Genomic DNA, 12131 nt, shown 5'->3' on the forward strand with positions numbered 1-12131 from the left:
TTTCCTTTTGTAAAGAATTTATTGTGAATAATGTCTATTTTGGGGGGAAAGATCCCAAAATCCCAAACCCACGGGCTTCACTTTTTTCCGCATAAGCACTTTTTCGCCTAAACATTTATTTGAAACATTATTTGTCAAAATCCCAGCTTTTAATCCCCGCTTCTCAGGCGGTGCCGACATTTCCCCGACCTCGATGAAGGGCTCAAGCCCGAAGCGTCGGTGATGTATTTTTCCCTTTGCGATGTCAAGGACCCTGTTTGAGCCGAGTTTCTCCAGCTTGTGTTTTTCCTGCAACCCTGGGGTCTGGAGACGTTGGCGTTTGACTTCTCGGGCTTTTCCAATAAGGAATTTGGGGATTCGATGGGACCCGTTCAGCCCCAACCTGTTGTCATCGGGGCTTCACCCCCCACTGTCCCTGACCCTGCTCCTGACGCCGGTCCCGGGACCCGAGCCGCTGACAGATCTACAGGGGACTGGAGCAGATTCTCAGCCACTTGTTCACATCCCAAGTCCAGAAGAAGGGATAAAGTTTCCCTGTGAATTTATTCCCAGTGAAGGAGTGGAGACGGGACTTGGTGTCGGCGCAGAAAAATGAAACGGACCCGGACTCGTAACTGAGATAAATTCCCACTGTCCCGGGGATGGAACCGGCAGGGAGATCGGATGGAGGGGAGGTTTTCACATAAAACTCGTCACCCACCCGCCAGATGCTCCAGACTCCGGTGTCCGGGATCAGGACGGTCAATCCCTTCCTCTCCACAGACTCTGCGGCGACTCCCAGGCACCAGCCCCGATTCCCCGACACCTCCACCTCCCAGTAATGTCTCCCCGAGGTGAATCCCTCCGATCCCAGCGCACAAGCCCGGCCTGTGAACCTCTTCCCGGTGTCAGGGAGACCCTCCCTCCAAGTCCGGATCCGTCTCATCCTCTTCCGATCCTCAGACACCTCGAGCCACGGATTCGCTGTGTCCACATCCAGGGTGACGGAGACTGGGGGGAGAAACAGAGCGTGAGGGACCCCGGGGATGGAGGGGACCCAAAATAGAGGGGGAGGGGAGACGAGGATGGAGGGAGAGGCGAGACGGGATGGAGGGGGAAGGGAGAGGGAGATTCAAGGGGAGGGGAGAGGGAGACGGAGGGAAGGGACCCAAAATGGAGGGGGAGGGGATCCAAAATGGAGGGGGAGGGGAGTCGGGGATGGAGGGGGAGGGGAGTCGGGGATGGAGGGGGAGGGGAGTCGGGGATGGAGGGGGAGGGGAGTCGGGGATGGAGGGGGAGGGGAGTCGGGGATGGAGGGGGAGGGGAGTCGGGGATGGAGGGGGGAGGGGAGTCGGGGATGGAGGGGGAGGGGAGTCGGGGATGGAGGGGGAGGGGAGTCGGGGATGGAGGGGGAGGGGAGTCGGGGATGGAGGGGGAGGGGAGTCGGGGATGGAGGGGGAGGGGAGAGGGAGATGGAGATGGAAGGGGAGGGGAGAGGGAGAGGGAGGGAAGGGGACCCAAAATGGAGGGGGAGAGGACCCAAAATGGAGGGAGAGAGGGGAGCCAGAGATGGAGGGAGGAGGGGAGACGGGATGGAGGGGGAAGGGAGAGGGAGATGGAAGGGGAGGGGAGAGGGAGATGGAGTGGTGGACCCAAAATGGAGGGGGAGGGGAGACGAGGATGGAGGGAGAGGCGAGACGGGATGGAGGGGGAAGGGAGAGGGAGATTCAAGGGGAGGGGAGAGGGAGACGGAGGGAAGGGACCCAAAATGGAGGGGGAGGGGATCCAAAATGGAGGGGGAGGGGAGTCGGGGATGGAGGGGGAGGGGAGTCGGGGATGGAGGGGGAGGGGAGTCGGGGATGGAGGGGGAGGGGAGTCGGGGATGGAGGGGGAGGGGAGTCGGGGATGGAGGGGGAGGGGAGTCGGGGATGGAGGGGGAGGGGAGTCGGGGATGGAGGGGGAGGGGAGTCGGGGATGGAGGGGGAGGGGAGTCGGGGATGGAGGGGGAGGGGAGTCGGGGATGGAGGGGGGAGGGGAGTCGGGGATGGAGGGGGAGGGGAGTCGGGGATGGAGGGGGAGGGGAGTCGGGGATGGAGGGGGAGGGGAGTCGGGGATGGAGGGGGAGGGGAGTCGGGGATGGAGGGGGAGGGGAGAGGGAGATGGAGATGGAAGGGGAGGGGAGAGGGAGGGAAGGGGACCCAAAATGGAGGGGGAGAGGACCCAAAATGGAGGGAGAGAGGGGAGCCAGAGATGGAGGGAGGAGGGGAGACGGGATGGAGGGGGGATGGAGGTGGACGGGTGATGGGAATGGAGGTGGACGGGTGATGGGGATGGAGGTGGACGGGTGATGGGGATGGAGGCGGACAGGGGTGGAGCGAGGATGGTGTTGGAGAGGAGGGGTATATTGATGGAGGGGAGCGGGATGGAGCAGGAGGGGAGACAATGAAGGGAGAAGGGCAGAGGGAGATGGAGGGAGAGGGGAGATGGGGATGGAGGAGTAGGGATGAGGGGCATGGGGGGAGGGGTGAGTTGGATGGACAGAGAGGGGTGAGGGGGATGGAGGGCAAGCGGAGATGGGGAGGGGACCCAAAATGGAGGGGGAGTGGGGATGTAGATGGAGGAGGAAGGGAGAGTGGAAATGGAGGGGAAGGGGGATAGGGATGGGAAAAAGGGATGGAGGGTGGGACAGGAGACAGGGGTGGAGGAGGGAGTGGAAACATGGGGATGGATGGGGGAGGGAAAAGAGCAATGCTGCCTCAGGATCAGCGAAGGACACGGAGAGGGTGGGTAATGGGGATGGGGTCGAGGTGGGATGGAAGGATACGAGGAGGTTGGGAAGTACGGGGGGGGGAGAGGAGGAAAGGTACAGGGAAGAGGAGTAGAGAGAGACTTGAGGGCCCACAAGGGGTTGGTGAGGGTGGTGGGATGTGAGTGGGGAACAGGGAAATGCATGGGAAATGGGGAGAGGAGGGGATGGGGGGCTTTGGTGCAGTTCAGGATGGAAAGGTTCATAAAAAGACACTATAGAAATGCACATTTCCGTAACGTCTGCCAACACGTTCCCAGCACTTCCTGGGTGGGGGAGGGGGTGGTTTGAGTAAATGGGTGAGGGTAAAGGAGGGGGTGATGGTAAGGATTATCCCGCTAACGCCCCTGTAACCATCTCCTTTATCCCCTCCAGTGCAGTCCCATCTTTCCTGTACTTTTGTGACCAGATCTGTGCACAGGACTCAAGCTGTGGCCCACCCTGTTCCAGCAAAGATCACTGCGGTTTTATTCATGCCTAAACTAAGACAGAGGGAGGGGAAGAGAGAAAATCTGGGGAGGGGTTTAATGGAAATTGGAGAAGTTGATTGAAATGCAGACTGGTTGGAGAGCACCTGATAAGGTGTTGTTCCTTCAGTTTGCGGGTGGCCTCAGTTTGGCAGTGCTTAAGGCCATGGAAAGACACATTGCTGTTGGATTAGGGTCTGGAATTAAAATGGTCGGCTACTGAGAGGTCCTTGTTTCTGCAGCAAAGGTGCCCAATGAAGCAATCTCCCAGTCACGTCCAGTCTCTCTGATGTAGAAGAGGCCGCATTGGGAGCACTGGTTGCGGTAGACGACCCCTACAGATTCACAAGTGAAGTTTTGCTTCACTTGGAAGGACAGTTTGGGTCGCCGAACAATGGTTAGAAAGGAGGTGTGGGTGCAAGTGGAGGATTTCCTGTCGTCACAGGGGTAGGTACCGAGAGGGTGATCGGTGGGACAATTGGGTAACTGCTTTGACAAAAACTTTTCTTCAACATGAAAGGGGAACTTTGAAACTCGCAGACACAGGAAGAGGGTACAAACTCTGTAGTAATTGTGCCAGATTTGAGCCCGGGTCGCTGAAACTGTAATAGTGTGGGGCTAATGACAAGGCTAACCAGCTTCAATCCAGCAATGAACTCAACACACACAGATGGCCTCGTATGTTCCAATGAAGGGCAGCTCAGTTGGAGACGTGGTTAGGACAAGGCTTCTACAATCCCATTGACCTGAGTTTGAATTCAGAGCTGTCTGAGAGGAGATTGTGCGTTCTCTCCGTGTCTGTGTGGGTTTCCTCTGGGTTCTGGTTTATTCCGACATTCCAAAGATGTGCAGAGCTGGTGACATGGCCCTATTTGGGTGGTCTGGGCCGTGGGCCGGAAGGTCCTGTTTTCGTGCTGAATCTCTGAATTGAAACTAAATTTAAATTAAATGAGAAACTGCATCAAATATAACGACTGGAACAATTTGTACTTACCAAACCCAATGTCCACTTCATCGTAACCTGCACAAAACAGGAAATAGTTCACATCTTTTATCATTTGGAGACAGGGTGAATGAAAATTGAATTACAATAATGACCATCTGGGAGTTAAACAAGAAACCCTGCAGACACTGGGGTCGAGTGCAATACACCAACGTGCAGGAAAAACTCAGCAGGTCAGGTACCGTCCAAAGGAAGTGAAGGGTGAACAACGTTTTGGTCCTGGGCCCTTCCTCAGAAATAAGAAAGAAAATAGCCGACAGGTGCCTGGGTACAAAGGTGGGGGAAGGAGGGGAGGAGGGAGGCAGGGGTAGGGGGAGGAGCTCAGGCCCACAGGTAAGATGAATTGGTCGGTTAATTGGTCACATGGATGTAATTAGGTGGCAAAGTCTCGTGGCCTGGAAGGGAACAGCTTGAATCACATCAATTACATCAACACATCTCACCTGCTGCTGGCCCGGTTCCAAGGATGGTGCTGAGGAAGGAGTTTGGGTGCAACAGCCTTTAGAGAGATTTCTGGGAGGGAGGAGTCACAGGTTCGGGGAGGGGGAGTGGTGGGCCAGCCTATACGTACATACAGTGGTTCCACCACATTCACCCCTTCTTTTGAAACAAAGACCAATGGGGTGAAGTGAATCAATATTCTTTCTGGGTTCAGCCTGTCCGGTGGTCTCCTCTGTCACTGCCACCATTGTAAGGTTTACTGTGGTTCAGGAGCTGGTTCCCGGGCAGTGTCGTGCATGACAGGCTGCACCGCTAATGGCTGTGGGAGGTTAATAGGACTGTGGGATTCCTCGGTCTGGGGCTGGAGTGCTCCACCATGCACAGTTAGTGGGGCTGGCAGGCTGGGGTTACCGTGAAGGGATGTTGATGTTGAGGGGTCCCTCACTTGTGGAAGGTCTCGGATGGAAACCTAATCCCGCCGCCCTTCGTGGTACTCCGCGTAAGTCTATTGGAGGTTTGCATGGAGGAGGTGGACCTTCTCAACCAGAGGGTCAGTCTTGTGGCTTTTGATATGTCTCTGGAGCCGTACGGGCCCAGGGCTGCCAGGATGGCAGTGTGGTTCCCGATGCCAACTTCTTGGGGAAGGATGAGCCTTTCATGTGGTGTCGCATTAGTAGAAGTACAGTGCATGGACCTGGTGGCCTGGAGTGCCTCAGAGAGGGCGTCTTGCCACTGGGAGATGGACATGTCATTCGTCCTGAAGGCTAGGAGAGTTGCCTTCAAGTCAGTGGGGGTCCCCCTTTCTATCTGGCCCTTAGCCTAGGGGTTGTAACCTGTAGTTCTACTCGTGGCTAAGTGCTTGGCCAGCAGTTACTGGTGCAGCTCGTCGCTCATAAACGAGGATGCCCAGTTGCTATGGATATAGCAGGGGTGTCCAAACAGAGTGAATATGGTGCGCAGTGCCTTTTGACTGAGGCCGTGGTCATGTCTGGGCAAGGGATGGTAAAAGGGATACGGGAGTATTCCTTGATGATATATAGGAACTACATGTTCCTGTTGGTGGAAGGGAGCGGGCCCCTGAAGTCCATACTCACACGGTTGAAAGGGTGGGTGGTTTTAATCAGATGGGTTTTGTCTTGTTGATTGAATTTGTGTTTACAGTCGGCATAGACCGGGAAGCTCCAATAGACAATAGACAATAGGAGCTGGAGTAGGCCCTTCGGCCCGTCGAGCCAGCACTACCATTTTACAGATCATGGCTGATCACTACCATCAGTACCCCTTTCCAGCCTTATCCCCATAACCCTTAACTCCTTTGCCCACTAGAGTCTTATCTAACTCAGGTCGGCAACCTGATATCCTCAACCAAGTAAAGGAGTTTGTGGGCTCTAATGAAGCGGGAGAGCCTGGTGACCCTGGGGTGGCAGAGGTTGTTGTGGAGGACTTGGAGGCAGTCCAAATGTGGGTTGATGCATGTGCCCCAGAACAGGGCATCCGGAGGCTTGTTGAGTTTCCCGAGCTTGTACAAATCTCGTAGTTGTGTAGGTGGATAGCTTAGTTCTCCACCTCAGGATCTTAATTTTTCCCCATTGTTTGTTGTTGTACATAAAGGTGACAGCATATTGGTCAGTCAGCAGAGTGAATGATTTTCTGGCCGGGTAGTGCCTCCAGTGGTGTACAGTTTCTACTGTGGCCTGGACCTCCTTCTTGATGGCTGAGTGCGGGATTTCAGGGCCTTTGGAGGGTTTGGGAGAAGAATGCCACTGGCCTGCCTGCCTGTTTGAGCGTGGCAGCCAGGGCAAATTCAGATGCATCACCCTCCACCTGGAGGGGGATGGATTCATCCACAGCATGCATCAGCGCCTTGGCAATGATGCCTACGTTGCATGTAAATGCTGCTTTCAATTCTGCCGAGAGAGGAAAGAAGGTGGATTTCACCAGCGGGTGGGCTTTGTCCATATAATTCGGGACCCACTGGGCATTATATGAAAAGAAGCCCAAATACCATTTTAGGGCCTTGAGTTTAGGGGTCTATGGGAGTTCCAACAGGGGGCGCATGTGGTCAGGGTCAGGCCCAATGACGCCATTCTCCACCACACAACAAAGGATGGCCAAGGATGCTGAATGCGCATTTCTTTTGGTTGCATGTTAAGTTGAGGCTTTTTGCTGTCTGGAGAAATTTGTATAGGTTAGCACCATGAACCTACTGGTCATGGCCACAGATGATCACATTGTCCAAATAGAGTAATGTGGCCTTTACCCTGTAGTATCCACTATCCAATCCATCTCCCATTGGTGACTCTGAAAGAGACGTAGACGCAGCAGCCCGTCTTGAAGACAGTGTTCGGACTGTCCACTGGGTGGATCGGGAATTGGTGGTAGGGCCTTGAGGTCAATGGGTGAGAAGACCCAGAACTGTTTGATTTGGTTCACCATGTCGGCAATGCAGGGGTGTGGGTAGGCATTCAGCTGGGTAAAATGGTTTATCATCTGCCTGTAGACGATGACCATGTGGTATTCATCTCCGTATTAATGACCACTACGTGTGCCCTCCAGAGGCTGGGGCTGGGTTCTATGATCCCTTCTGCCAGAAGCCATTTGACTTCTGCTTTTATGAAGGCTCTTGGTGGTGACAGATTTGCAGTTGGGGGTGAAGTTCTCGAACAGGGGTGGCAGTGGGACCCGGAGGGTAGACAGATCGTAGTTTGTGTTCTGACGGGAAAATAGGATGGTTTAAGAATTGGTAGTTGTGGACTGTGGTGAGGAGGGTGTGTGGACCGACAAACTACATTGGACGCTCTAGAGCTGGCACAGGAAGTCCAGTCCCGGTGTGACTGGTTCGCAGAGCTGTGGCATGAAAAGCTTCAAGTTCTTGTAATCCATTCCCCGCACATTCAATGTCATGGTACAGCTGCCGTGGATCTCAGCCAAGTGGGAATGGAGGCCAGGGAGGGTTTACATTTTGTCGGGGTTAACATGAGGGAGTAGAGCTGCACTATGCCCAGATAAATGAAGCTTTCCATGCTCCATGTATCAAATAGGCAGTTCGTAATGCAACCATTTACCTCAATGTTCATCATGGTCCTGACCAGTTGGTTTGAGTTGACCCGATCCTGGGTAATCGAGTCCAACATCTGTTTGCTGTCTGAGTCACTGCTGTAGAGCTGATTTGGGGGCGCTCTTCAAAATGGCTGCACCCATGCTGCGCACATATCACTGCTAGAAAAGGTGTTGGACACCCCTAGTGTCCCTTCTTCCCACAGGTGGAGCATGTAGCGTTTTGAGATGGGCAGTTCTTTCAGGAAAGTTTTGTGTGGCCGCAGAAGTAACACTTTGTGTGCTCGATGGCAGCGGCGCTGACCGGAGAACCTGCATTCTGTGGTTGCTGCATTTCTTGAGAGGACCTCCACGTTCATTTGTGTTGTCTCAAGCACTTTGAGACAAGTGAACAACTTGTTACAGGCTTCGATCGCCCTTTTTCAAGAGTCTCTGTCTGATGTGATCAGACATGCATTGTATATCAGTTCTTCTAAGTGGACAAGAGCAGAAACTTCTCTGGGGCCGCATGGTCATCCCAACTCCAACAAGTCATGCATGTACCTATCCACTGACTTACCAGATGCTTGTCTATGACTACCCAGGAAGTACTTGATGTAGATAACATTTTTCGGGCTCCGGTACTGTTTCTGAAGGAGCTCCATTGTGGCCGAATAAGTCATGCAGTCCCTTATCATCTGAAAAATGCGGTGGCCGACCTGATCAAAGAGTGAATCTTGTTTGTCTTCCTCACTCTGAACGTTGTTGCGTCTCACAAAAGCATTCGGACAGTGCAGCAATTGATCGAATTTGACTGAGGCCTCCAAATCATAAGGGTCGTGTCCAGTTTATCCACCCGCATTGGCTTGTCCATGGCCCAAAATTAAGGTGATTAAATTGTAGCACTATCGATCAACCACAATAGACAGAGAGTTGTGATTAATAGGCTTTAAACTCCTAAAGACATCAACGCAGCTGACACTTTGCTAGCCCGGTTCCAAGGCAGGTACTGAGGGAGGAGTTTGGGCGTAACAGGCCTCATTAGGATTTCCAGGAGGGAGGAGTCACAGGTTCAGGGGGTGGCCGGCTCATACAATACATACAATGGAGGGTTATGGTGTTCGGAAATTCTACAGAATGGGTAGAGTCGGTGATTTATCCAGTACAACTCTGTGGGCCGAAGGGTCTGTACTGTGCTGGAAATTTCAATGTTCTATATCTTCTCTGAGGGATTCTGAGGCACAAATGCATGAAATTTAATTCACTGAACCGGAATCACAAAGGTGAAAATTCAGTTGTAGAAGAGATATTTATTTTTCTCAGAATAAACATTCCAATATCAGACAAAACCTCGTTCAACACAAGGATTTGGAAGTCATAGGATGCATGAGGATGTGAGGAAAGAGGTGGAGAGGTAGAATTCAGGGAGGGAGAAGTCAAGGGTTGCTTTATAGAGGGGAGGGTTGTGAGTGAGGGGACAGTATCCAAGGAGAGGGAAGCGTGGAGACATAAGACAGCAAGGTCAGGAAGAGAAGCACAATGATGTGTGGATAAGTGGGGAAACAATTATGGAGACGGAAGAGGCCTCGGGAAATGAAACTAGAAATTTCCAATTCATTCACTGAAGTGCGGGGTCAGGGGGTCTCCAATGTAACTCACCTTCCAAGGAGCAAAACAGCTGGAGTTCTGTAAAACAAGAAGCAGGAACTATCAGTGAGTGGGAACTGCAGCTGGATGAACACTATGTACAAACAGAACACAATTCACACCTCGTCCCCTGGATTCACAGTCACTGAGGGCAGTGAGGGAGGACCCTCAGGCACCACATCCTTATTTTTCAAAAATAAACTTTATTCACAATTTTTTACCAAATAAATGGATTCTGTGTTTTCACATCTTTAGTGTCTTAACCGTACATTCACATTCACTGTACATTTTTAGATACCTTCACTATCTACCATTGCCAACACTGGGCCACCTTGTCACTTCTCCACCACTGTTGTTTCAGGAATTTCCTCTCAGTCTCAGCCCCACAGGGCCCTGTAATGGGAGGACTCTGGGCTGTGGTCCTTCCCCACAGTGCCCTCTTGTTGGGTCGACCAAGCCTCAGTGCATCCCTCAACACATATTCCTGCAGCCTGGATGTGCCAATCATGCCAAGGGGTTTAGTTGAATCACTTCTGGTTCACCCAGCCTTTCCAGTTAAGAACATTGCACTTTGCACTGTGCCATTACCTTTAATGACTTTATCTTCTTTCCTGTGGATCATTACGTTGAAGGCAGCAGCTGTGACCACTAGGCTGGCCAACACCCAGAAAACCACCAGCCAGGCGTCAACTTTAATGAAGAAATCATCTGAAAGGGAAATTAACAGAGAAGGTTTAGGGTTTACAGGGGCATATTTGTGCTTGGAAGTTTCCCATTTTATTTTTGTTTAATCCTGGGAGTTTTTACATCACTGGACAAAGTAGCAGAAGAAGAAGTGAGGAAGATTTGGGACTTCCACACTGTGAGAAGGGGAACTTTCCCCAGTGATCTGACTGCTGACACAGCAGGTATCTGATGTTGGGTGACATGGAGCTTGTCCATAGTGGCCTCAGCCTTGGATATAAGTCTGCATCAGAATGGGTCAGGTCATCCATAAGACCTGAAGACATAACACCCAGTAGCAGAAATAATCTGCCCCTCCATTTAATGAGCTGAGCCATTTTTCCACACAGCCTCGGCTAATCAGCAAACATTCAACCTCTTCCTTAAGTCCACCCGTGGCGTATTTATAACAAGGTCTTGAGGATGTCTCAACACTACAGTTAAAAAAAAACTCCTAATTTGTAGGTATCTAAAGAAATTATGTTTGTGAAGTTTAAATTTAAGAGATAGTTGTTTGCATGAAGCTAAATTATCATCAATAAATAAATCTTGAAATGATTGGATACCCAATTTCAACCCTTCACGAAGAGCAGAATCTTGCATGGAAGGTGGAGACAAAGAATAGGGCAAGTAGAAATCTACGATATCCAAAAAAAATTCTAAATTGAAACCAAATTCTCACAGTATGCTCAATATCAAAATTATCGGTTAATTTGGAAGCAGAGAAAGGTAATGGCTCTCTAAGAATCGAAAGAAGAGAATATTTTTAGTTGAGTTTATTTCTAATTTAATCCAAATGGAAGTGTCCTTAAAATAATGAATCCAATGAGTGACAAATCTAATATTAGCCACCCAATATTAAAATCTAAAATTATGTAATGTCAAACTACCTTTTTTTAAGGTTTGAAGTAAAACTTTACTAAGAGTAGGACGCTTAATTTCCAAATATATGAGGAAATAATTGGTCAAGTGTATCAAAGAACGTTTTGGGACAAAAAACGGGAACAGCTTGGAAAATACTTGAGTAAGATGGAATATAATCTTCCTGTTTATTTTTCTCACAAAGAGCATGACCATTCACTTTCCAACAATGTAGGAAGGTTACAGCAGGATTTAGACAGGACGCAGAGTTGTGTAGAAAAGTGGCAGGTGGTCTTCAATCCAGATAAGCGTGAGGTGATGAATTTTGGAAGGACAAACCAGAAAGCTGAGAATGGAGTTAATGGTCGGATACTTAAAAGTGGTTCAAATCCATGCATCCCTCAAGGTCACCTCACAGGCTGATAGGATAGTTAAAAAGGCCTATGGGATGCTGGGCTTCATTTGTAGGGGGATTGAGTTCAGGAGTAGGGAGGTAATTTTGCAAGTCTACAAATCTCTGGTGAGACCACACTTATTCTATTGTGTTCATTTCTGGTCACCTGATTATAGGAAGGATGTGGAAGCTCTGGAGAGGGCGCAGAGTAGATTTACCAGGATGTTGACTGGATAGAGAAACAAGTCTTATGAGGCAAGGTTAACAGAACTGAGTCTTTTCTCTTTGGAGTGTAGAAGGATGAGAGGAGACTTGATAGAGGTTTACAGGATTATGAAAGGCATAGATAGGGTGGACAGCCAGCACCTGCTTCCCAGGGCAGGAATAGCAAACACCAGAGGACATCTGTACAAAGTTAAGGGAAGGAAGTTTAGCGGAGTCCTCAGGGTTAGGTTTTTTTAAAATTTTTACACAGAGTTGTGGGTGCCAAGAATGCTCTGACGGGGAAGATATAACCATATAACCACTTACAGCACAGAACAGGCCAGTTCAGCCCTACTGGTCCATGCCGTAACATATCCCCACCCTCCTAGTCCCACTGACCAGCACCCGGTCCATACTCCTCCAGTCCTCTCCTATCCATGTAACTATCCAGTCTTTCCTTAAATGTAACCAATGATCCTGTCTCGACCACGTCTGTCGGAAGCTCATTCCACCCTTTGCGTAAAGAAATTTCCCCTCATGTTCCCCTTATAATTTTCCCCCTTCAATCTT

The 12131-nt window shown here is 50.7% G+C and overlaps 1 protein-coding gene across 4 annotated transcripts in view; it reads right to left on the reverse strand.

Moving 5' to 3' along the window:
- LOC138754766 (butyrophilin subfamily 1 member A1-like) overlaps positions 1-12131 on the reverse strand; it is a 53967-nt gene continuing 41836 nt past the window's right edge. For all 4 annotated transcript variants that reach the window (XM_069919557.1, XM_069919558.1, XM_069919559.1 and 1 more), the window contains 4 exons: positions 9968-10087; positions 9392-9418; positions 4247-4273; positions 1-990 (listed from right to left, as the gene is read on the reverse strand). In XM_069919557.1, coding sequence (XP_069775658.1) covers positions 464-990; positions 4247-4273; positions 9392-9418; positions 9968-10087 — 701 coding nt within the window. In that variant the 3' untranslated portion in view covers positions 1-463. The remainder of the gene's footprint in view (positions 991-4246; positions 4274-9391; positions 9419-9967; positions 10088-12131) is intronic.

This window comes from Narcine bancroftii, chromosome 2, assembly GCF_036971445.1.
Source record: "Narcine bancroftii isolate sNarBan1 chromosome 2, sNarBan1.hap1, whole genome shotgun sequence".
NCBI lineage: Eukaryota > Metazoa > Chordata > Chondrichthyes > Torpediniformes > Narcinidae > Narcine > Narcine bancroftii.